Raw genomic sequence first — 25,880 nt, forward strand, 5'->3', positions numbered from 1 at the left:
ACTGATAGTAACAGGGTAGTTTAACAGCGGCTAGCTTGCTAGCGGCCGGTCGTTAGGTTACCAGCTGCCTGCAGTAAGTCGTTTTACGGTGTGCCACCCTCTGGATGCAAAAGGCATGATCAGCCAGATGACGTCAAGCCGACCTTGCTGAGATGTTTAACGAGCCGGGAAAAAAACAGCTTGTCGGCAGACGCTTGGCCGGCGCTTGTCAGACGTTATAAATTGCGGGCCGACGTTCCGATCCAAGGTCGGCCAGACGTATGTGTGCTGTCTGGGTGGAGTTACTGGACAGAAGAGATCGACGTTCCATTCATAACTGAAACACCAATGACACAAATGATTCCAAAAATTATATTTATTAACAATGAAGCAAAACCAAACACACATTTCAAAATGAGTCTCCATGATCTGTGTTGTCCATCACCTCATTCCAGGTGGAAGATGTTGGATTAACCAGGTGATGTTTTGGTGTGATGCTTTACAGTTAGGGACCAAGATTAACTTGAAACCCGGCGTTGGGTGAAACGGAGTGATCATTAGCTGTTAACTTATCCTCAGTTCATCAAAACCGGAAAACAATCTCAATTAAATCCACACATCATGAAACAAACAGTTCTACGCTCGGCAAAACCTGTCTATACTAAAGCCCAGAGAGTTCCCACATTCCACGGTCTTTGGAGGTAAAGTCCCTTGGTGCTGGCCAGCTTGTTGCTCTTTGTCTCCTGTTAGCCGGTCCCTGTTGATGTTGTCTGTTGCTGTGCTGCAGTAGAAGGCGTTGTGGCCACCATGCCCTCCGGGGCTCGGCCCCTAATAAATGGACCATTTAGTCCATTTAATAAAAAGAAACGGACAAAAAAACAATAGAGACCTTGCCCTATGGGCATGGTGACCCGGTCCCTAAATATTCAAGATCGAGGTGTCATGACTGGATGTCCGTGTGCGTGTGAGTGTGTGTGTCACAGCTGTGTGGACAGCCTCCAGGTGGTCACACTCCCTAAAGCCACGCCGGCGATGAAGATGCCCACGCTGTGGGAGCTCAGAGAGGAAATCCTCTGCTTGGAAGAGATGGCCAGATGAGAGAAGCAGTTGATCTGTGGAGAGAGACACCGTAAACATACACACACACACACACACACGTTTATGTTGTCGGCAAGTGGAATCATGACAATCAGATCACTTCATAAAATACCTGTAACCGCATGTAAATAAATCAGGAAACCCTGCATCAGACAGGAGGGAGGGAAGCAGCGTCACATCAACACGTTTCTAGATCAGTCACATGGTTGATCCTGCAGCTCTGGAGGCAGCAGAGTAAACCAGGAGCTGCAGGTCACATGTTCCCCGCCAGAGGTTCAAAGCCTCTGGCAGGCTTCGGTCTCTCTCACGTGGCTCTGGAAGGTCTGTGCTGACGGTGGATCAATAGATAAATGAATACTTCTCTTTCTGTAACTGCAGTAACATGAGGGCTGTGATATCAGAGCATCAAACGCCCAAAAAATATCTGATCAGTCGATCTTAACTTCATCACAGTTTGAAAACAAGAAGCAGCTTTTGATTTTTTATTCAAACCGATTTTGGTAGATGAAGAAATCAATAAATCCATTTGTTTAGGAAACTGTCAGGACTTTGTGTTTCTTGTTTTTTTAAGAAAAACATAAACTGATAAAGAGTGAGCCTGAAGTGAGGCGTGTGATCAATCAAACACACCCATCCTCCGTGCCGCCGGATCCACCTCCGGAGATCCCTCACCGACTGGGGGAGATTGGCCTACACCATCAAAAACACAGAGCTAGTTAGTATGGAGCGCAGCATCCTGAAGCTGAAGCTGAAGGACCCACCTTCACGGCCATCCTCCCAGCAAAGTAGAAGAGCACGACGATCCTCGTCCACGTGATGCCGTGCTCGAACACTTCGTTCACCACCCACATGAAATGGTCCCTCGCGGGCATTAAGTCACTGCTGTTGATTAAACTGCAACAGCAGAGCAGAGCGGGTTGAGGAGCAGCGCCTCGCACCCCGAGCCGGGTTCTGCCACTCTCACACTCACGCCTGGAGCTCCTTGTTGTTATCCAGTTCTTCTCCGATGGCGTGGAGCATCTTCGCCAGCTTGGTCCGCTCGTCCTCAGTCAGCACCGGGTCCACCTGGAGCATCAGGCTGTGGACATCCTCTGAGGGCAGGTCCTGCAGCTCCTCCTCGATGACCCTGGAAGAGGACATACAAGACACAGTCTGTTCAGCTGCGTTTCCATGGCAACGCTTCCAGTGAAAAAACCCATTTCCGCTTCAGAGAACACGTTTTGAAAAAGATGCCTGTTTCCATAGAAACCACAGTGTAGGAGCCAATTTATGATTTCTTTCATTCACCACCAGGGGGAGCAGGATAAGGGTATAAATAGGGCACTCAGGTGATTGGGTGCAGGTGTGCACAGAGGGACAGGAAACAGTTTTTCACCGTGTCCAAGCGGCGTGTGGAGGTGTCCTGCTGTATGGATCATGGAAGTATTGTCACATGGAAAATAAATGGGTCACAGCACCCGAACGTGGAGAGAGTGTGGACACTTTGATTGAAGCGCCGTGCGGGCACGCGTCAAAACGATTCTCCCTCTGCACCCTCAGGGAACTCAAAGTGTACAGGCCCTAAAGGAAAAGGGCTGTACATTTTAAGTGAAAAACTCCTGTACAAGGATCGTGGACGAGGGATCAGCTGATTGATTGGCTGCGGACTTCCGGGTCGCGGAACAGCTGGAGGCTGCAGGAGCGTCGCACCGCCGAAGCACACAGGACCACGATTGGCGAGGTCCACGCGGGTGCATTGGGCCGCGGTGCGAGGTGAGCCGAGCTGAAGACCACGATTGGCGGGGTCGAACGGGACCAGCGAGCGGCGGAGCGGCAGCGAGCGACACCAGCAGGCAGCAGCAGAGCCGAGCAGCGCTAATTGGCGCAGCGCTGCGGAGGCACGGCAGCGTCGGAGCTGAGCAGCGGAACTCTGACCGGCGGGGTCGAGCGGCGGCGAGCGACACCGGCGAACAGAACCAACCAGCGCGGCGCAGCGCGGTGGAGGCACGGCAGAGAGCCGGAGCCGTGCAGTGCACCACCCACTGGTGCAGAGGACGTCTGGACGCAGCGGAGCAGCAGAGGCACAGCAGCGGACAGACGAGGGAAAAAAAGTGTTCACATTAGGAAGGTACCCGGCGCACGACCATAAACACTCTTTGGCCTTTAAAAGTGCCACACTGAAACTGAAGCTTGAGCTGCAGACACTGTTTTGAAGGGAGTGACTTTATTTTCATGGGCAGAATTTAAGTTGTGCGTTTGGACTTTTGAAACAATTAGTGAAGAATTTATGTTTTCCTTTCGTCTTTAAATGAGCTAATTTACTGTGAAAAAGTGATTTATTGGTTTGTGGTTTTTCCTGTAACGTGTTATTGGCCGTGGATTTGGAAATAAGGGTACAGTTTGATGGTGCAAGTATGAATGAACTCGCTGTCGCCATCATGCTCGATACAGCTATGATGAAAAAACAAACTCTCTCCAAGTGTGCTGTCAAGGTTACAAGAAGCAGTAGGCGTGCTTCGTCTATGCTCCTGCAGGCGGAGGCAGAAAGAGCCGCTCTGGAAGCTCGAACTGCTTTCCTACAGCAGAAACATGCTCTGGAGAGGGAAGCAGAGGACCTGAGAAGGAGAAAGGAAAGGCTGGAGATCCAGACTCAAATAGCTGCGTTGACTTCACAAATAGCCAACCTTGCAACTAGAGGTAAAGTTGCAGGGAGTCAGCAGTCAAGTGTGCAGAGCTTTTGTGAGCACTCAGTGGGGGAGAGCTCACAACTGAAGAACGAGCAGGGGGAGAAAATGGACTTTGGACTGGAGGAAAGCGTTAACACAGACTCCATGCAGCCCAAGGAATCAACAAGCAGCTGCACATTGCCATGTCCAGAAGCTGGTGATCGTACAGGGGCCGGGAGTGATGGTTGTGTCTTGTCCATCCTGCCTGTTAAGATGGAGTCCATGCAAGGTGGTGGCACAGCGGAGCCAGACATCGGATTGGCCGTTGCGGAAGTGAAAACGGTTACTGTTGGTGCGCTGAGTGAACTGCCAAACAATCAAAATATGCATGACTTCCAGGGAAATGACTCAGAGAAACTGTTTGAGGGAACTTCAGCTTCACAGGATGACGGGCCCACCATGGTAGAAAGATCATCCTCTCAGAAGAAAATGCCTGCTAGCATGGACAATATCAAGGAGGGGGACCTGCTGTGGCCATTTTTGGATGGGTTTGACATTCCTCATATCCCAGCTGAGGAGAGAGGTTCTCAGCTTGATGTTATGCCAGGATCTTCTCAGGCTGTTCACTCAGACCAGGAGACAGGCTCACAGGCTTCACAGCCTGTTGGAAGTGATGGGCCTAAAGACTGGAGAAGTCTACAGAAAACTGAGCCAGAACCAGTTTCTGCAGAACCTCAGGTGTTAAATATACCAACACATGAACATCCTGGAGACCGCACATGTGGCAGCTGGAGGTCTGCACATGAAGTGAATCAAAAGCAACTTCACAGTGCCCTCCATGCTAAGACATTAAATCCACTGTATCGGCCGGAGGGCTTGTGGTGGACGTTCCATGTGTTTGATGGAGGAGGTGAGGGAGGAAGTGAAGGCAGCAAGGAGCAGGGTGAAGGTCCCAGTGCTGCCTCCACACATCTTGAAGCTTCGAGATTTCAGGCCTGAATCGTGGAAAAAAAAAACATTGTAACGGAAATGGAAGTTTGTAAAGTGCTGTCATAAGAATGGACTGTATTCCGCACGACTTCAGACTATACCCGATATATTGGACAGGCTGGTAACCAAACTCTGTTGCAAGAGGCCACAACATGAGTTATAATGAATGGAATGTTTTTGTTGACATACATATTTTTTGGTGATTTTTCCTTTCTGGTTTGTTGCTTTATTTTAAATGATTTGTTTGGCTCCATCATGTGTTTATGTTTTGAATTGTTCCTGTCATCCTGACCGGATCAATTCAGGGGCCGGTGTGCAGGAGCCAATTTATGATTTCTTTCGTTCACCACCAGGGGGAGCAGGATAAGGGTATAAATAGGGCACTCAGGTGATTGGGTGCAGGTGTGCACAGAGGGACAGGAAACAGTTTTTCACCGTGTCCAAGCGGCGTGTGGAGGTGTCCTGCTGTATGGATCATGGAAGTATTGTCACATGGAAAATAAATGGGTCACAGCACCCGAACGTGGAGAGAGTGTGGACACTTTGATTGAAGCGCCGTGCGGGCACGCGTCAAAACGATTCTCCCTCTGCACCCTCAGGGAACTCAAAGTGTACAGGCCCTAAAGGAAAAGGGCTGTACACACAGAAACACTGAAAATGACGTTTTGCAGCTAGAAATGAATTGTTGAATGCAGGCTTGCACTTTGCATCTGTGAACAGGATGTTTTTTTTTTTTTTTTTCACAAATGTAAATCACTGAAACAAAAATGCATATACTTTCGTTCACATTCACAAATTTAAATTCTTGAGGCAGATTTTTTTTTTTTTACATTACAGGATAAGTTGTTAATGTAAAAATAGACAATCCTAAGTCATCTGCAAACAATCATTTAAAGCTGCAAAATATTTATGGTGTTGAGACCATCAAGTTCTCCATATTTGTTAAGTACTTACAGAGCTTTGTTGGAGGCTTTGACCACTGGCAGCAGCTTCAGAAGAGCCTCCTCTGAAGCATATTTCTTCCGGCCAAACTCCTTTAGTTCTTCTTCTGATGACAGTAAGATGAAGACCAGAGCTGAACACTGAACAGGAGACAGATATTTTAAGAGACGTCTTGATTCCAGGTACAGTTGGATCTGCTCTACCAGAGAACCATCATTCAGTTCATTCAGTTCATTCAGACAGTGGAACAGATTGATGCTTCTCTCTGCAGACAGACTCTCACTCAGCTTCTCCTTGATGTACTCGACTGTTTCCTGATTGGACTGTGAGCTACTTCCTGTCTGTGTCAGCAGATCTTGAAGGAGACTCTGATTGGTCTCCAGTGAAAGACCCAGGAGGAAGCGGAGGAACAAGTCCAGGTGTCCATTTGGACTCTTCAAGGCCTCGTCCACTGCTCTCTGATGGAGATGGTGGAGCTGAGGCTGTTGTGGAGATTGTTGAATGGTGGTTTGTTTCTCTTCCAGCAGGTTGATTCCAGAGTTGATGAAGGTCTGATGGACATGAAGAGCAGCCAGAAACTCCTGAAGGCTCAGATGGATGAAGCAGAACACCTTGTCCTGGTACAGGCCGCTCTCCTCCATGAAGATCTGTGTGAACATTCCTGAGTACATTGAGGCTGCTGTGAGATCGATGCCACACTCTGTCAGGTCGGTTTCATAGAAGATCAGGTTTCCTTTCTGCAGCTGATCAAAAGCCAGTTTTCCCAGAGACTCTATCATCTCCCTGCTCTCTGGACTCCAGATTTCAGCTATGGCAAGTTCCTCATCATACTTGACATTGTTCATTTCAACCTGGACCACCAGGTGGTGGATGTACATCTGAGTCAGGGTCTTGGGCAGCTCTCCTCCCTCTCTGCTCTTCAGCTCCTCCTCCAGAACTGTAGCAGTGATCCAGCAGAAGTCCGGGATGTGGCACATGATGTGGAGGCTTCGGGAGGTCTTGATGTGGGAGATGATCCTGCTGGCCTGCTCCTCCTCCGTGAACCTCTTCCTGAAGTAGTCCTCCTTCTGGGGGTCGGTGAACCCTCGCACCACTGTCACCATGTCCACACAGTCAGCAGGGATCTGATTGGCTGCTGCAGGTCGTGTGGTGATCCAGAGGCGAGCAGAGGGAAGCAGTTTCCCCTTAATGAGGCTTGTCAGCAGAACATCCACTGAGGTGGACTTTCTAATGTCAGTCAGGCTCTTAGTGTGGTGGAAGTCCAGAGGGAGTCGGCATTCATCCAGACCATCAAAGATGAAGATCACCTGGAATTCTTCAAAGGTGCAGATCCCTGCTTCTTTGATTTCACTGAAGAAGCGATGAACAAGTCCCACCAAGCTGAACTTCTCCTCCTTCACTACATTCAGCTCTCTGAAGGTGAATGGAAATATGAAGTGGACGTCCTGGTTGTCTTTGTCTTCAGCCCAGTCCAGAGTGAATTTCTGTGTCAGGACTGTTTTCCCAATGCCAGCCACTCCCTTTGTCAGCACTGTTCTGATTGGTTCAGATCCTCCAGGTGGGCCTTTAAAGATGTCTCCTGGTCTGATGCTTGTTTCTGCTCTGTCTGCTGTCGTGGATGCTGCTTCAATTTGTCTGACCTCATGTTCCTGATTGACCTCTGCAGCCCCTCCCTCTGTGATGTGGAGCTCTGTGTAGATCTGGTTCAGGAGGGTGGACTCTCCTTGTTTAGCAACTCCCTCAGACACACACTGGAACCTCCTCTTCAGATCACATTTCAGCTTCTTTTGACAGACTCCAGCAGAAATTCCTATAAAGAAGGAGAACGCTTTAATGAATAGAGTGAAAAAGCTGAAAAAAAAATCACAGACACACACACACACACACACACACACACACACACACACACACACACATACACACACACACACAAGAACAGGTGTACAACCCACTGCGCAATGTGACGTTGAAATGACGTCTAATCAACGTAATTTTTTGACCTCCAAATCAGGTCTTGTGGAGGTGCAGAATGAAAGTTTTTATTACGTCTTTCTTGGACGTCATGTGGAGGTCCGAATCTGACGTCGTGTGGACCTCCAATGCAGAGTTGGTTTTAGTTAAACTGAGCAGTATAGCAGCAAAAGTGCATAAAATTAAAAATTAAATTGACCGCACTCTACCGACTGGGCTTGCATTTGAGGTTCAGGCATTTTCTTTCAGTCATTTCAGCATTTCATTACAGAGTGCTGAAACATGGATTTGAACTTCTGATTTACTGTTCAGCGATCCTCCGCCTTACCTGTTAAGCTATAAGTGTACTGTGTGTTTCATCTGTAAATGGGAGGGTGACCACCAGTTTGCAGAAGACTGTATTTGAATTATAGTGCAATACACACGAAACAAAGTGGTGGTTTTAAAGATGTTTGTTTTGTGTTTCACCAAAGTTCACAATTTGATGACATTTCGTACTAAATTCAACTGCTGGAGTGGCTCTTTTATTAGACATAATTCTATCTTTACGAGACAATGAAAACAAACAGACTCAAAGAAAAAGAAATACAAGGCGGGGTTAACATTCACATAAACACTTTTTCAATGGCAAATTTATCAGCGTGTCTGGATGTTGAAATAATGTTTTTCAACTGACATATTTCAGCAAAATTTTTAGAAGTCCATCCATCCATCCATCTTCAACCGCTTATCTGGGGCTGGGTCGCGGGGGCAGCAGTCTCAGCAGAGATGCCCAGACTTCCCTGTCCCCAGACACTTCCTCCAGCTCTTCCGGGAGGATCCCAAGGCGTTCCCAGGCCAGCCAAGAGACAGTCTCTCCAGCGTGTCCTGGGTCTTCCCCGGGGTCTCCTCCCGGTGGGACATGCCCGGAAAACCTCCCCAGGGAGGCGTCCAGGAGGCATCCTGAACAGATGCCCGAGCCACCTCAGCTGGCCCCTCTCAATGTGGAGGAGACGCGGCTCTACACCGAGCTCCTCCCTGGTGATTGAGCTCCTCACCCTATCTCTAAGGGAGCGCCCAGCCACCCTACGGAGGAAGCTCATTTCGGCCGCTTGTATCCAGGATCTTGTCCTTTCGGTCATGACCCAAAGCTCATGACCATAGGTGAGGGTGGCAACGTAGATTGACCGGTAAATCGGGAGCTTCGCCTTTCGGCTCAGCTCCCTCTTCACCACAACGGACCAATACAACAACCGCATCACTGCAGACGCTGCACCAATCCGCCTGTCAATCTCACGCTCCATCCGTCCCTCACTCGTGAACAAGACCCCAAGATACTTAAACTCCTCCACCTGGGCTAGGGTCTCTCCACCTACCTGGAGAGGGCAAGCCACCTTGTTCCGGTTGAGGACCATGGCCTCGGATTTGGAGGTGCTGATCCTCATTCCTGTCGCTTCACACTCGGCTGCGAACCGCCCCAGTGCATGCTGCAGGTCCGGGTTCGATGAAGCCAACAGGACAACATCATCTGCAAAAAGCAGAGATGAAATCCTGCGGTCCCCGAACCGGACCCCCTCTGGCCCCTGCCTGCACCTAGAAATTCTGTCCATAAAAATGATGAACAGAACCGGTGACAAAGGGCAGCCCTGCCGGAGTCCAATGCGGACCAGACTCCTACTCCGGTCATACAGAGAACGGACGGCCCTTAACAGGGGGCCCCGGACTCCGTATTCCCGGAGCACCCCCCACAAGATACCACGAGGGACGCGGTCGAACGCCTTCTCCAAATCCACAAAACACATGTGGACTGGTTGGGAAAACTCCCACGACCCCTCGAGCACCCTATGGAGGGTATAGAGCTGGTCCACTGTTCCACGACCAGGACGAAAACCGCATTGTTCCTCCTGAATCCGAGGTTCGACTATCAGTCGGATCCTCCTCTCCAGTACCCTGGAATAGACTTTCCCGGGGAGGCTGAGGAGTGTGATCCCCCTATAGTTGGAGCACACCCTCCGGTCCCCCTTTTTAAACAGGGGGACCACCACCCCGGTCTGCCAGTCCAGAGGCACCGTCCCTGACTGCCACGCGATGTTGCAGAGACGTGTCAACCAAGACAGTCCCTGCACATCCAGAGACTTGAGGTACTCAGGGCGAATCTCGTCCACCCCTGGTGCCTTGCCACCGAGGAGCTTACCGACCACCTCGGTGACTTCAGCTTGGGTGATGGACGAGTCCACCTCTGAGAACTCAGCCTCTGCTTCCTCCACGGAAGACGTGGCGACGGGATTGAGGAGGTCCTCGAAGTATTCCTTCCACCGTCCTATGATATCCCCAGTTGAGGTCAGCAACTCCCCACCTCCACTGTAAACAGTGTTGGTGGAGACCTGCTTTCCCCTCCTGAGGCGCCGGACAGTTTGCCAGAATTTCTTCGAGGCCGATCGATAGTCTTCCTCCATGGCCTCCCCGAACTCCTCCCAGACCCAGTTTTTGCCTCCACAACCACTCGGGCTGCAGTTCGCTTGGCCTGCCGGTACCTGTCAGCTGCTTCTGGAGTCCCGTGAGCCAACATGGCTCGGTAGGACTCCTTCTTCAGCTTGACGGCAGCCTTTACTTCCGGTGTCCACCACCGGGTTCAGGGGTTGCCGCCACGACAGGCACCGGAGACCTTACGACCACAGCTCCAGGCAGCTGCTTCGACAATGGAGGTGGAGAACATGGTCCACTCGGATTCAATGTCTCCAACCTCCCTCGGGACATGAGAGAAGCTCTCCCGGAGGTGGGAGTTGAAAACCATGCTGACAGAGGGTTCCACCAGACGTTCCCAACAGACCCTCACAATACGTTTGGGTCTGCCAAGTCTGTCTGGTTTTCTCCTCCGCCAGCGAATCCAACTCACCACCAGGTGGTGATCGGTCGACAGCTCTGCTCCTCTCTTCACCCGAGTGTCCAAAACACGCGGCCAAAGGTCAGATGACACGACAACAAAGTCGATCATCGACCTCCGACCTAGGGTGTCCTGGTGCCAAGTGCACTTATGGACACCCAAGTGCTCGAACATGGTGTTTGTTATGGACAAACTGTGACGAGCACAGAAGTCCAATAACAGAACACCACTCGGGTTCAGATCAGAGAGGCCATGCGATCCAATCACCCCCTTCCAGGTCTCACTGTCGCTGCCGACGTGGGCATTGAAGTCCCCCAGCAGAACAATGGAGTCGCCAGTCGGAGCACTGTCCAGCACCCCTCCCAGGGACTCCAAGAAGGCCGGGTACTCTGCACTGCTGTTCGGCCCATAAGCCGAAACAACAGTGAGGCACCTATCCCCGACCCGAAGGCGCAGGGATGCGACCCTCTCGTTCACTGGGGTGAACTCCAACACCTGGCGGCTGAGCTGCAAGAAGGGTTAAGAAATACTAAGAAGGAAGAAGAACCCAGGTTATTTCCTCTTTCGGTACTCAGCCAATGAGGTATGTTTCAGTTTATTTTGTAATAGATTTATTTTGCTAATTGTCTTTATTTTCTTGAAGCTGATTGATGTCTTTTTGTGTTTTATCGTTTTCACGGTGTGATTTAAGTATCTGTGACAAGATGGATTCAATAAATTCATCAGTAGAGAAAGCACTTGTGTCTGTCGGTACCTGGAGGAAATACAATAAAGATGAATCAACAAAAAAGCAAGGACAAGAAACAAGTTCACTGTCCATGGTGCTGAAGCAACACCTGAATCGAGATTAAAGATTTTCAGTACTTTGTACGTCTGATACAAATGGCCACCACACTCGAATGGAGGATGTGATTATCAGCGGGCTTAATGTTAAACCTCGCTCGTACGCGAGAGCACGGAAAAAATGCGAGCGAAGATGCAGATGCCGCCGATCTGCTAACGCTGGAAAGGCAAGTGCTACGTTTTCTTACCGAAAAGGACATCATCATGGTTGCGAACCATATCGCGGCGTGCCACACAGAGACAGAACAAAGCCTGCTGTGATCCTGCGTTTCATCACCCGCAAGCATAAAATGGAGCTTCTACGCCAGGGAAGGAAACTAAAGGGTTCAGACGTCTACCTGAACGAACACCTCACCAAGAAGATTGCCGAGATCGCAAGGAATGCTCAGCTTCTGAAAAGAAACAACAAGATCAAAGCAACGTGGACAAGGAATGGTAAAGTGTTCATTCAGATGAAAGGACCCCCTGAACAATCCAAAGTAATTCTGGTAAGAGAGCTAACAGACCTTGACCAGTACAAATAATGCGACAGATTCTTTCTAAACCTGACATCTGCAGAAACTTATGGACGAGATGGAGGACCACATTATTATTATTATTATTATTATTATTAGTTTTTTCACACTCCCCTCCCCCCTCAAGTTCAAGGGCAAAAAATCTCAGCCCACACCATGGCTGAACGCCACCACACGTGCCCTCAGGCGCGTCTGCAGACGCGCTGAGCGCAAATGGAAGAAGGACCATCTCCACGTTTCCCTTCAAATGCTCCGCAGCTCCCTGACAGACTACCAACGAGCTGTGAAATATGCTAAGTCACAGCACATTTCAACTCTGATTTCCTCAAACTGTCACAAACCCCAGGTTCTCTTTCGGACATTGAATGCCCTCATCAACCCTCGCAATGATCCCCCCGTCATGCCCTCCCCTGCCCTCTGTGATAGTTTCCAACAATACTTTATCAGCAAGATAGCTGCACTCAGGCCTCCCGCTGCCCCCTTCTCACCCCTCATCCCTCCCCCGCCTCTGTCAGCAACCTTCTCAGAGTTTGAGCCCGTTTCACTATCCTCCCTCTCTGCCGTTGTTGGACACTTGCAGCCTTCCAACTGCCCCTCTGACTGTATAGACTATTGCAGTAGTCCAGGTGGGATGTGACAAAGGCGTGGAGGGCCTGCTCTAACCCTGCCTGGGGAAGGTACGCCTTAATCTTTGCCAGGGTCCTCAGGTTAAAAAAGCTTCTTTTCACAACTGCACTAATCTGGTGCTCAAACTTAAAAGAACTGTCTAAGAACACACCCAGATTCTTAACCGCTGACTTAGAGTAACTGGCGAGAGAACCCAGGGTGTTGGTGTTGAGTGCTGAAGGGGTTTTGCCAAACACAATGACCTCTGTCTTCTCCTCGTTGAGGAAGAGAAAATTCGCTGACAGCCACGCCTTGATGTCCGACAGGCAGTTTTGCAAATGCTGGAGAGCAGTGGGGTCATCGGCCTTAAAGGGGAGATACAGCTGGATATCGTCTGCATAGCAGTGGAAGGAGATGTTGTGCTTTTTTATGATATCTCCTAAGGGCAGAATATACAGGAGAAATAGAATGGGGCCTAGGATGGAACCTTGTGGCACCCCACAGGAGAGGGGGGCTGCAGAAGAGGTGAAGTCTCCCAGTTGAACAGAGAAGGTCCTACCAGACAAGTAGGAATGGAAAAACTCCAGGACTGTACCTTTGATGCCCAGGTTTTCAAGGCGAGACAGCAAGATCTTGTGGTCCACTGTATCAAAGGCAGAGGTGAGGTCCAAGAGGACCAGGACCACAGGGCTACCTGAGTCCGCAGCCAGGAGCAGGTCGTTCAGGACACTCAGGAGGGCAGTCTCTGTGCTGTGGCCAGATCTGAATCCCGACTGGAATTTTTCAAGGAGATTGTTATTTCTTAGAAACAGTTGCAGCTGGGTGTAAACTTCACGCTCAAGAACTTTAGAGAGGAAGGGCAGTTTGGAAATGGGCCTAAAGTTTGCCATGGTAAACGGGTCAAGGTTGGGCTTTTTTAAGAGAGGTTGCACCACAGCGTGCTTGAAGGCAGATGGGATACAGCCGGTGGACAGAACACTGTTGACTGTTAAGACGAGAAATGGGGCAACTGAGTCAAAGACTGTTGGATCCTTGAGCAGACGCGAAGGAATACAAGCTCTTAGAAATAACAGGTCTTGTAAATAAATTTAAAAAATACTAAATCAACTGATTACTGTGCCATAGACATGACATGTATAAAAGATATAATTCATTTTGTAGTCAAACCATTCACCTATATTTGTAACCAATCTTTTCTCACTGGTATTTTTCCACAACAAATGAAAATAGCTAAAGTAATCCCTATATATAAAAATGGCAATAAACACTCATTTAAAAACTACAGACCAATTTCCCTACTGTCCCAATTCTCTAAAATTCTGGAGAAATTATTTGGTAATAGGATGGATAAATTTGTTGAAAAATACAGTCTTCTCAGTGATCAGCAATTTGGATTTCGATCAAATGGGTCAACCCTAATGGCAGTCATGGCTCTTGTTGAAGACATTGTAACTGCAATAGTCAACAAAGAATATACTGTTGGTGTATTTATTGATTTAAGTAAAGCATTTGACACCACCGATCATGTATGACTCATGGAAAAGCTTCAAATATACGGCATCAGGGGCACTGCTGCGATACCGAGCGATGCCGAGCAGTGCGGTTCGACGGAGCGGGGCGGCGCAGAGCGGAGTGGCGCAGAGCGGTGCTCACATGGAACACGGAGCGTGGGGGCGCCCCTTGTAGCCCCCCCCCCCCCCCCCCGCCCCCGTCAGAGGCGGCGCGTGGATCTCAGTACAGAGGGGGCGGAGCATTCTCGACAAGCCCTCATGATAGTAATTTTACCATTCAAACAATACTTCATGCTACCATCAAAAAACACACTAGTGCTCACTTTTATTGAGCCAAGCAAACCTATCTGCCTCAGAAAGCAGAATAAAGTCACAAACCAGTTCACAAAGTTGTTCTGAAGAACAAATACACATATGCACGCACACACACACACACACACACAAATGCAGCCTGACAGCTGTCTAGCTCCGAGCGGTCGCTGTCCATGGTGCTGAAAACAGATTAAAAACTCAAGGGCAAAATCTGTACCATCTTTGATACAGCTTAAATATAAAATGAACACAGCTGGTCTAAAATTACACAATCTATTCAGATAGATATAGACACAGCTATCTATATCTTTTGGAATTCACGCATATTAGAAAACAATAGACTCGGCGGTCTCTCATAGTTGAGAGCAACACAAGGCACATTCAAATAGGCAGGTGTTTAAGACCACAGCATTCTGATAAAGATAATATTTTTGAAGGTTTCACTGACTCACCAGTGGCTCCGATGTTAGGTTTTGGGTAGTACCGCTAGCGGCTAGCATAGTGTTTAGCATACTGTTTAACTTTCCTCCAGAGAGTTCAGATCAAGTGCAAAAGAAAAAACTGGTTCATGCCGCACAGCCAATCAGCGCTGGCTTACAGCTCTGATGCATTCATGGACAGTCGTAATGTAAGAATTGGCAAATTGGAGCCCACACTCATATGCGTATACCTTCTCGCACACACTGCACATTTTATTATAATAATTTATTTACGAGTAAATAAAACATGAAACAGGGCCCTATGACCTTGTGGGCCCTGGGGTGACCGCCCCCTTGCCCCCACTCTGGCTCCGCTACAGCCCCGCCTGGGACCGGCCCTGAGTCCATTTATTAATGTAGGTCATGTACAAGGCAGGTCGAAGGTGCTGTCCGTCCCGTCTTGCTAGCAGCATGCACGCTCTCTCAGCCAATCAGCACATCGATGTCACAGGGATGACAGCCCATAATATCCTGTCACCCAGGCAACAGCCAATCAGCGCTGTCTCCCTCTTCTCTCAAACACACACATGCATGCACGTACACACACGCACACATACAGCACGCAGGGCGCTGGGTGCATGCAGCGATTGAATACAACAGAAGTGGGAACATGAGAAATATCTGACTAAAAATGAAACAAAAATTAGCGATAGAATAGTACCGCATAGCGATAGATTGGTGATTAATAAAAATAATATATGTTTAAAGAAATATTTTTTTTTCTTTTCTTTTTCTTGTGGAAAAGTGCCATTTGCCCTGGGTCCGCAGCGAGGTGTGCCACGGCCTGGTCGTGGACCGCGGTCCGCTAATTGAGGAACTCGGGCCTAAACCCTTCGGTCACAGGATGATGAAGTTGATGATGATTTTGATGATGAGTTGTTGTTAGGGATGCACGATAATTATCGGCCGATTTGGGGCCAAATTACGTCACTTTTTATCGATCCGATAAATTAATTTTATCCGATAAATTAATCCGATAATTTAGCGGGTTTAGTGAAATTGCTTGTCGGCGTGCTGCGCCTGACGTCATCGCTGCGCGCGAAGCATGCTAACAGAGCCGGCTAACATGTCTTCACCGGTGTGGATGTTCTTCTCTGTGGCAGAGGATGACAAAAGCATCGCTGTTTGTAAAACGTGCTCATCAAGGATTCCGAGAGGAGGGAAGAACGCAACAGGTTTTAATACAACTCATCTTATCTCTCATCTGAGAAGTCGTCATCGCGGTGAAGCTGTTTTAAAAGAATACGAAGCAGCCGCAGCAGCTGGGATCACTCAGGCAAAAGCAACACGGAGCGTGGATGTCCCGATTCAGCAGGCATTTGAAAACGGCAAAAAATTTTCCAGAGACAGCGAAAAGGCTAAAGCTATAAATGACAAAGTCACGGAATTCATAGCGCTTGATGACCAGCCTTTTTCAGTGGTAATTGCGCATTTGGAGCTGCGTTACACCATCCCAAGCCGCCGCTTCTTCTCAGACGTGTCCCTGCCTGCCTTGTATGATTTGGTCGCCACACATATTCACAGTATGATCGACAAGAACGGACTAAACATAAGTTTCACCACTGATATATGGACATCTGACATGAGTCTGGTCAGCATGCTTAGCTTAACGGCTCAGTGGTTGGATGATGATTTTCACATGCACAGAGCCCTGCTGCATGCACAGGAGTGCTCTGGATCGCACACAGCAACACTGATACGTCAAGCTTTTGAAACCATGCTCGAAAAGTGGAATATAACAAAGGATCGAGTGCATGTTGTGCTCAGGGATAATGCACGCAATATGACCAAGGCTATGGAGGAATGTGTTGTATATCACACACTTTACAGCTGGCCATAAACGAGGCTGTGCTGAGCCAGAGAAGCATCATAGACTGTGTTTCAGTCAGCAGGAAAATGGTTGGCCACTTTAAGCACTCTCAACTTGCCACCTCCCGTCTGAAAGGCTTACAGGCACAACTCGGCACAACAGACACAAAGCTTCAACAAGACGTTCCCACCAGATGGAACAGCACGTTCTACATGCTGAGAAGTTTGTCAGAGCAGAGACGAGCCCTTGCAGCTTATGCAGTTGACTTTGAGTTACCTGCATTTTTAAGCACATATCAATGGACTTTAATTGAAAACCTACTATTCTCAACCCATGTGAACAGCTGACAAAAGACATCGGCTCAGCTACAGCCACAGCAGCTGATTTCATCCCCTCTATTGAAGCCCTAAAACGTCTTTTAAGCAAGACTGCTGCAACCGATCACGGAATCCAAACTTCAAAGAGCACTCTACTGCACGCCATCGAGCAGCGATTCAGTCACATCTACGCAGAGCCTCTGTTCTACCTTGCGACAATCTTGGACCCCAGATACAAGGACTGCTACTTCAACCAAGCATCAAAGAGAGAAGCAACAGAAATTCTGCGCACCAAGGTGAGCGGTTCATCAGCAGAAAATGTGGATGAGCCAAAAATGAAGAAATCCAAGGCTGATGACAACAATGCTTCCTTGCTGGCAATGTATGAAGAAATCCTTCAAGAAAACTACGATGTCGCAAAAGACCTGACAGAAAACCAAGCAGAAGTGCAGGTAATCAATTTGTTTAAATAAAACTTTGAATGTGTCTTGAACAATGGACCAAACACGATATTAACTGTATTATTAATTATATGTATTGTGTTCTGCATCTCCTTTAGATAAAAGAATATCTGTCACAGCCCCCGATTCCCAGATCTGAGAATCCCGTGGAATACTGGAGAAGCAGCAAATCCCGGTTCCCGAACCTTGCCTCACTCGCACAGAAATACCTGTCGGCCCCTTGCACAAGCATCGACAGTGAACGCTTGTTTTCTGCTGCTGCAAATGTTGTTGATGAGAAAAGAAACAGAATTGGGTGTGAGAAGGCAGAGATGCTACTCTTTATCAAGAAGAATCTTCCACTGATGCCCTCACATAAATAGAAATGGCAAATACAAGGACATTGGACAGAGTGAAAAGGGAAAAGATGTGAAGTTGAAATTGAAAATGCACTTTCTTATTTTTATTTGCAGCTAACATTTCAGAGACATCTCTACTCTGTCCCATGTAGCTAAAACAATATGTCTGAAAATGACTTCTGAGAGATGCACTTTATTTTCATTGTTTTATGTTTTGAGATTTGTTGACATGCAGCTAAAACAGTAATAAGTCTGAAGATGCCGTCCGAGAGATGCACTTTATTTTCATAGTTTTATGTTATTAGATAAGTGGTTGAAATGCAGCTAAAACAGCAAAAAGACTGAAAATGCCTTTTGAGTGATGCACTTTATTTTAATTTTTTGTTTTTTGATTTGAGATTGACACGTCAATGCATTTAATTTATTTTATAGTTGAAAATTAGAATTTTTTTGCATATAAACAAGTCACAGTTCTGTGAACTCTATCCATTTGAAGGATGGAGGTTTTGCTGTAGTTATTTGATACAGAGTTTTGAGTAAATAAACGAACACGTGAAGAGTCTGTTGTTTGTTGTTATAGTCAGGCCAGACCGACTAAAGTTTTAATTTTTCATCGCTGCATCTTCAATGTTTTTATTCTCCTTGGCATGCAAACAGCAGATTATTTTAAGATTCTATTGAATATAAAATTCTGGACTTATCGGTTATCGGTATCGGCCATGAGAAGTAGTAAATTATCGGTTATCGGTATCGGTTCAAAATTTTTCATATCGTGCATCCCTAGTTGTTGTTGTTGTTGATGTTGACAATAACTTATGTGGATGGCGATGATGATGATGATGATGATGATGCCATTATAGTACACAATTGTTACAATGCTTATTTTTTTTCCTTGCTGACCGAATAAATCTAATACTACTACTACTACTATTACTACATTGCTTCATTTTTTTTCCAAGAGAGAGAGATATGAGTCATGTTGGAACTGTTCTAGAATAAGTTTGGTTTTACGAACACACTTCCTACACACATCACCAGAAACTACAGATCTTAGCTTTGACATTTGAGTTTGTATAATCACAGGTAATCAACTCACAATAGGTGTTCCTTATTAAGTAATGTAGAATAGTGAATCATTCTCTCCTGTGTTTGTTTTCTCTTTAGCTCATTGGACTGTGAACGTCACACTGGGGAAAATATATCATCCAAAAGCCACAAACTGATTTCCATCATTAACTACAAATGTTTGTGGTGTATTGTGAGAGAGAGAACGTATGTTCATATCATTTTTTTCAACTAAGCATCAACAAGAGAAAATCAAAAAGATCAACCAGTTTAAAAGTAGAAGACAACTCGTCATCACTGGAGTTTTTCCTGAAATGATTCATCTCTCTTGTTTCATGTGATGGAAATATAAGTTATAACACAAACTGTGTGTGAGTGTTATAAGTGTCTAGAAAGGACTATGTTGTAATTGGCACTTCATAAATAAAGCTGAATTGAATTGAATTGAATTGAATTGAACTCTTAATGTTTCCAGTGCTTACCTTCAGGTTGTGGGGTCTTTTTGGTGTGTTCATCCCATATAAGCGTTCTCCCTATTTTCTCTAAAACCAGTTTCATGAGTTCAGGAGCATGATTGCTGTAGGTCTGGTGGATCTGACTCGCTGTGTCCGGCTTGTCCAATGTCTCCAGTTGCCCTGCTGGGATTGCTCTGCATCCTTCAAAGACCCCGATGTTGCTCAAATGGAACTTGAACCTTTTAAAGTCATCTATTACCAATTGATCCAGAATTCCCAGGAGGACTTCTGGATCTGAGCTCATCTTTGACCTTGTGAAGAGTCTGATTTCTCTCACTGGTCTTTCAGTCTGTGTTCATAGAGTCCCTGCAAAGACCGCGGTGAGGAGCGGACATGTTTGATTCAGGTGAGATGTTGGACTCTGAAAAACACAAAACAAGAATGCTCATGAACTCAGTGTCGGTCATTCAGTTTTTTTCAGGTTCACTTTATTCAAAGATAATGAGTTCATTTATCTACATTCTGATTTTATCACATCATTACCCTTTGTGTGTGTGTGTGTGTGTGTGTGTGTGTGTGTGTGTGTGTGTGTGTGTGTGTGTGTGTGTGTGTGTACACATTTTTCCATCCTTGTGGGGACATTTTTTGGGTCCCCATGAGGAGAAACAGTGTTGTCTTGACCATGTTGTTGTTACTGAAAAAAGTAAAAGTGCAAAAACATTTCTTTAGGGCTATGCATTGTTTTAGTGTGGGTTAGGGTCAGGGTCAGGGTTTAGCGTTAATTTTTGATGGTTAGGGTTGGGGTAAGAGGCTAGGAAATGCATTATGTCAATGAGTGTCCTCACAACATATAGCTGTACAAACGTGTGTGTGAGTGTGTGCGCATGTCAGTACAGATAAAGATTCATCATGATCATAAATTCCTGTTAATATTTAATGTTGTTTAACTCTGACACTCCTTCTGAACCAGACCAGCCTCAGCCTGACAAACACACACACACTGTAAAATGAATAATGTCCTCATCAGGACCTCCACAATGACAGTACAGAGAAACACACACATCTGAAGGCTGTTCCTGATGTGTGTCTCCACTAGAACAACAGGTGTCCATAATGTAGGCTGGACAGACACACATACGTTTACATGCAGCTAATATCTGGGTTCAGGTCAATATCTGGGTTTCTGAAACATTAGGAAAACCTCGTTTACAAGCTTTAACAGACAGAGAGTTACCCCGTTTACAAGACAGCGCATTCAATCGGGATCTCCCTTTCCAAACCAGGCGCACGTCATGCTGTTCTCAAAACAAAACAGCTCTGGCCGGAGCGGCATTGTGTTGCCAGATTGGGTGGGGTTTCCGCCAAAGCAAGCTTCTTTTTTGAACATGTTGAATGGGTTGATTAAATGATTGTGTGTTTATGACGTGTTTTTTTTTTTAATCATAAAAATACGGTTTTAACGTGTATTTTCAACCGAGATGGAGGTTTGGGCTGCTTTCTACGAGTTTCACATGTTTTTACGGACTAGAGCGACAGATCTGGCAACCTCCTCCCCTGGCCTGCAGAGGCAGACTACTGCGGTGACTCCATTCTGTACACAGAACGCAGACAGAACGGTTCTTCTGTTGTACAGGATTTTTCTGCAGGTCATACAAATCGCCGACTTTCAGAGGGAAGTATGTGCGGTGTGCGCGCTCAGAATGACAGTTCGTATCGTGCGTTACGGAAGCCTCACACGGACAAAAGTGTGGTTGAGCTGCTCCGGTGAGTTTTGCGCCGACTAGTTGCTGGACTCAAAAGACCATGAGTCATTGCGGATGGGAGCATGCGCAGAACCAAAAACAATGTCCTGTTCCTCGATGTCTGTTTACAAGGCGGCACTTTCGAGTTTGAAAAGGAGTAACCCAGCGGTCTTTTTCGGGTTTTAAACATCTCGAAAATGAGCTTTTCCGGGTTTTGGCGGGTGTTTACATGGCCACACGCTACTGGGTTTCGAGTTTGAAAGGGGTTTGAAAAGGGTTATTGGCTGCATGTAAACAGACACACAACAGCCAGCAGCCACACAGTCAGATCCAGTCCAACACAGCGTTGTGAAAGCTTTGTTGTAGCTGACAGAGATTCTCACCTGATCAACTCTCTTCACATCTTCTTCAGACTCTTCTGGAGAGAAGAAGCTGCTTCAGTCCGTCTCCGTCTTCATTCTGTCTCCGTTCTTCACATTCTGCTCTGCAGCGGAAAGTTTGGATGAGGAAATGGGTTCTTCCTCTTCCAGGGAAATGACGTGTCCTGCAGAGGTAGGAGGGAGGAGAGCTGACAGAGGAAACAGGAAGGTGGGGGGGAGCGGGGACAGAATGAAGACGGAGACGGACTGAAGCAGCTTCTTCTCTCCAAAAGTGTCTGAAGAAGACGTGAAGAGAGTTGATCAGGTGAGAATCTCTGTCAGCTACAACAAAGCTTTCACAACGCTGTGTTGGACTGGATCTGACTGTGTGGCTGCTGGCTGTGTGTCTGTGTGTCTGTCCAGCCTACATTATGGACACCTGTTGTTCTAGTGGAGACACACATCAGAAACAGCCTCCAAGTGTGTGTGTGTGTGTGTGTGTGTGTGTGTGTGTGTGTGTGTGTGTGTGTGTGTGTGTGTGTGTGTAGTTAATCTGTGGGAGCTGGGGAGACTCTGATGCTCTTGATGTGTCTGCAATCATTGACCTCAGTGGTGATACACATAAAAAATGCATATGCAAATATGTACATACATATGCATGCATGCAATCACTCACACACACACACACACACACACACACACACACACACACACACACACATACACGAGGTGCAGTTGTGTGTTCATGTCATGTTCTTCAGTCCTCACACAGTAGTCTCAGGCAGTTTTACATTGATTTTGAACAGCAAACAGGAAACAGTCACATATTTCAACTCTGTGTCAGTTATCAGGGTGAGATGGTGTCCTCATATCAGGCAGAGACAGACAGAAGGGCTGACAGCAGGAGATAGAGGAGAGGACAACTCCTCCTTTAACAGGAAGAACCCTGCAGAACCAGACTCAGAGGAGACTTCCTGTAGAACCAGACTGGAGGAGACTTTCTGTAGAAATGAATCAAACCATGTGTTTAACAGAGAGAGAACTCCGGAGAGCAGCATGCTGGAACATGAGGACATCTCACTCTGGACACATGCAGGTGTCAACATGTAGACCACACACACTCCCTGTTCCCTCTGTCAGCTCTTCTCCTCCTCCTCCTCTCTGCAGGACACATTATTTCTCTGAAAGAGGAAGAACCCATTTCCTCATATTTCCACGACCCTTTTTTCTTGCTCATTCAGCTCAGTTGTGTCTCTGACCCCTTTGGCCTCATTTATTAGCTGTGCTGTCACAGATCTGTGTGTGATGAGAGCAAACATTTCCAGGCAGGGTCTGGAATTCATCAGCCTGTCCTAAACATTAAGATTGTGTGTAAATATAAGTACAGTTCTCACTGTGCTCACACACATAATCTAGTGATAGAACAGTTAAATTACAAATAGAAAGCATGAAGAGAATCCCAGCAGGTGCAGAACCACATCTATCTTCTGTTTGCCTTAACAAGCTCAATTAGGAGTTTCATCTACACAGAAACTTGAACTTGAAAATTTGAACTGACATTCTAAATGGCACTAGTCAATAAGGCAGCTGGTTTGTAACTCCTGGTCTTTCACTGCTCGTCTGCATTCAGGCTTGTCTAGAATATTACTGCATGATAAAATCAGCGGGAGTCAAAAATTCAAATAACATGTCAAATAAAATCAGAGGTTGTCTTTGAATAGATTTAACCTGAAACAATAGAAAATTGGCATGGAGCTCATCAGTACACTTGTTTTTTTTGTTTGTTTTGTTTTGTTTTTTGTTTGTTTTTCAGAGTCCAACATCTCACCTGAATCAAACATGTCAGCTCCTCACCGTGGTCTTTCCAGGGACTTATGAACACAGAGTGAAAGTTTAGTGAGATAAATCAGACTCGTCACAAGGTCAAAGATGAGCTCACCTTCAGAAATCCTCCTGGGAATCCTGGATGATTTGGGAGATCAAGACTTTGGAGGGTTCAAGTGGTATTTGTGGCAAGATGGAGTCCTTGAAGGGTTCAAACCAATCCCGAAGAGTAAACTGGAGACATTGCAGAGGGAGGACACAGTAGATGAGATGTGCCAGACCTACAACACTCATGCTTTTGAAGTCACTAAAATGGTTTTAGAGAAAATGAAGAAAAAGGGTGTATGGCAGAAACACTCTAAAAATATCTCACAACCTGAAGGTAAGTCCTGGAAATGTTAAAACTTGATGGTGTTATAACTTAGATTTGCACAGCACGAAACAGCAGAGAAGAATAAATACAGGAAAAATATCAATGACATTCTGTTGTTTGCTTTCACCTTACAGTTTCTCTCTTTCACGCGAAACACCACCAATCTTCGTAGTTAATGTTGACAATCAGTTTATGATTTCTACATGACATTCAGACAGTCAGTCTGACGTTCACAGTCTAATGACCTGAAGAGAAAACAAGCACATGAGAAAATAAATCTTTAGTCTACATTACTTAAAACCTCTTCAGTAACACATATTTAGAGTTTCAGTCATCATACATACTGAAATGCCAAAGCTAAGATCTTCTAGTTTCTGGTGATGTGTGTACGAACTGTGTGAGTAAAACCTAACTTACCATATTTTTCGGGCTATAAGGCACACTAAAAATCCTTTAACTCTTTTCAAAAACTGGCAGTGTGCCATATAATCTGGTGCACTTTATGTGGAACAGCACACCCACTGTGATCAGGAGTCTTGCGGTGTGGGTGTGTACTGGGAAAAGGTAACAATGGGAGAGATAACGCTTGTGCAACCATTGGGGCTCAAGCTGCCAAAAAACTCCAAACAAAAAAAGGACTCCATGATGGCGCCTGTTAAGATAAAATGCTTAGTAAAAATATGTAATTAGTTCAGAAAAATTAGTCTACAGTGAAGGCTATTAAATATGTTCGTCCTTCGTAGTCGAAGATGACCATGACATCTGTTATGAGGTGGAGCTGGTAACGATGTGTCCGGAGGTGGCTGATGAGGCCGATCCGGGCAAGGAAGCCTCGCCCACAGGTCGGACAGTAGTGGGTAGGCGCTGTGCTGTTGGTACTCGTGTCTTTGGCTTTGCGTGCTGCTCTCTTCTGCTCGGCTTGGAGGCTCCTGCGCTCCTCTGCTGCATTGGCTCCTTTGCTGATAAGTTAGCGCTAGCCGGGTTTGTGGGGTGCAAGTGATTCCCAGGATTCAGTGCTGATGTTGAAGTCTTTTAGCGAGACCTTGAGGCTGTCCTTATATCGTTTTCTCTGCCCCCCAACTGTGCGTTTACCCTGACAGAGTTCTCCATAGAGGAGTTGCTTAGGAATGCGGTCATCTGGCATTCGGGTGACGTGGCCAGCCCACCTGAGTTGGGCCTTGCGCATGATGGTGGTGATGCTGGGGAGGTTTGCCTGCTTCAGGACTTCCGTGTTGGGGAGTTTGTCCTGCCAGCCGATGTGGAGGAGGTTTCTGAGGCATCTGAGGTGAAAGTGATCAAGCTGTTTTTCATGTTGCCTGTACGCAGTCCAGGTTTCCGAGCCGTAGAGTAGGGTGGTGAGGATGACTGCTCGGTAGACTTTCAGTTTGGTCTCAAGGCTGATTCCCCTCCTCTCCCAGACTTTCTCCCTCAGTCTCCCAAAAGCACTGCTTGCCTTGGAGATTCTGTTGTTAATCTCGGCATCAATGGTGGCTGTGCAAGAGAGGGTGCTGCCGAGGTAGGTGAAGGTTTCAACCGCCTGGAGAGTCTGTCCATTCACAGAAATCTGTGGTTCGTGGTATTGGTTGCCTGGAGCTGGCTGAAACATCACCTCAGTTTTCTTGGTGCTGATGGTAAAGCCAAAGTTGCTGCAGGCTGCGGAAAAGCTGTCCATCTCAGCTTGCATTTCATGCTCGTCACTGGCATTAAGGGCGCAGTCGTCGGCGAAGAGGAATTCTCTGAGAGCAGTCTCCTTCACTTTCGTGACAGCCTGCAGTCTCCTCAGGTTGAATAGCTTCCCGTCAGACCTGTACTTGATGTTGATGCCAGGCTTGTAGTCTCTGAAGGCGTCAGTCAGCATTGCCGAGAACACCATGCTAAACAGTGCCGGGGCCAAAACACAGCCCTGTTTGACACCGTTGGTCACCGGGAAGGCATTGGATAGTTCACTGTCATCCAGAACACGGGCCGTCATGCCATCATGGAGTTGGCGGACCATGGCTATGAAGGTGCTTGGGCAGCCAAATTTTTCCATAATCCTCCAGAGTCCGTCTCGACTGACTGTGTCGAAAGCCTTGGTCAAGTCAATGAAGGTCATGTAGAGGTCCTGGTGCTGTTCCATGCATTTCTCCTGCATGGCGCCTGTTAAGATAAAATGCTTAGTAAAAATATGTAATTAGTTCAGAAAAATTAGTCTACAGTGAAGGCTATTAAATACATATATTGACATACCTATACACAAATACCCATTATATACGTACATACATATATATATATATATATATATATATATATATATATATATATATATATATAAAGGAATAAAGGAAAGAGATGTGTGCAGAGCCGAATAAAGAAAAGTGAGGTTGCTTGGGTAATAAATAA

General features: G+C 46.7%; 2 protein-coding genes across 2 annotated transcripts in view; one reads left to right on the plus strand and one right to left on the minus strand.

Moving 5' to 3' along the window:
* Window positions 1-25,880, plus strand: part of LOC115382197 (NLR family CARD domain-containing protein 3-like) — a gene marked incomplete at its 3' end in the record, with an annotated part of 1,183,065 nt that overhangs the window by 1,150,215 nt on the left and 6,970 nt on the right. Inside the window, 1 exon segment of the mRNA XM_030083891.1 lies at window positions 23,115-23,507. Coding sequence (XP_029939751.1) covers window positions 23,231-23,507 — 277 coding nt within the window.
* Window positions 232-20,262, minus strand: LOC115382240 (apoptosis regulator BAX-like). The gene is made up of 6 exons (XM_030083955.1): window positions 20,258-20,262; window positions 5,667-5,713; window positions 2,048-2,203; window positions 1,839-1,971; window positions 1,708-1,767; window positions 232-1,091 (listed from the first exon to the last, which is right to left on the minus strand). The coding sequence occupies exons 3-6, from the start codon at window positions 2,149-2,151 to the stop codon at window positions 957-959; spliced, it is 432 nt and encodes a 143-aa protein (XP_029939815.1). The 5' UTR covers window positions 2,152-2,203; window positions 5,667-5,713; window positions 20,258-20,262; the 3' UTR covers window positions 232-956.

This window comes from Salarias fasciatus, chromosome 23 (genome assembly GCF_902148845.1).
Source record: "Salarias fasciatus chromosome 23, fSalaFa1.1, whole genome shotgun sequence".
In the NCBI taxonomy this organism is placed as follows: Eukaryota; Metazoa; Chordata; class Actinopteri; order Blenniiformes; family Blenniidae; genus Salarias; species Salarias fasciatus.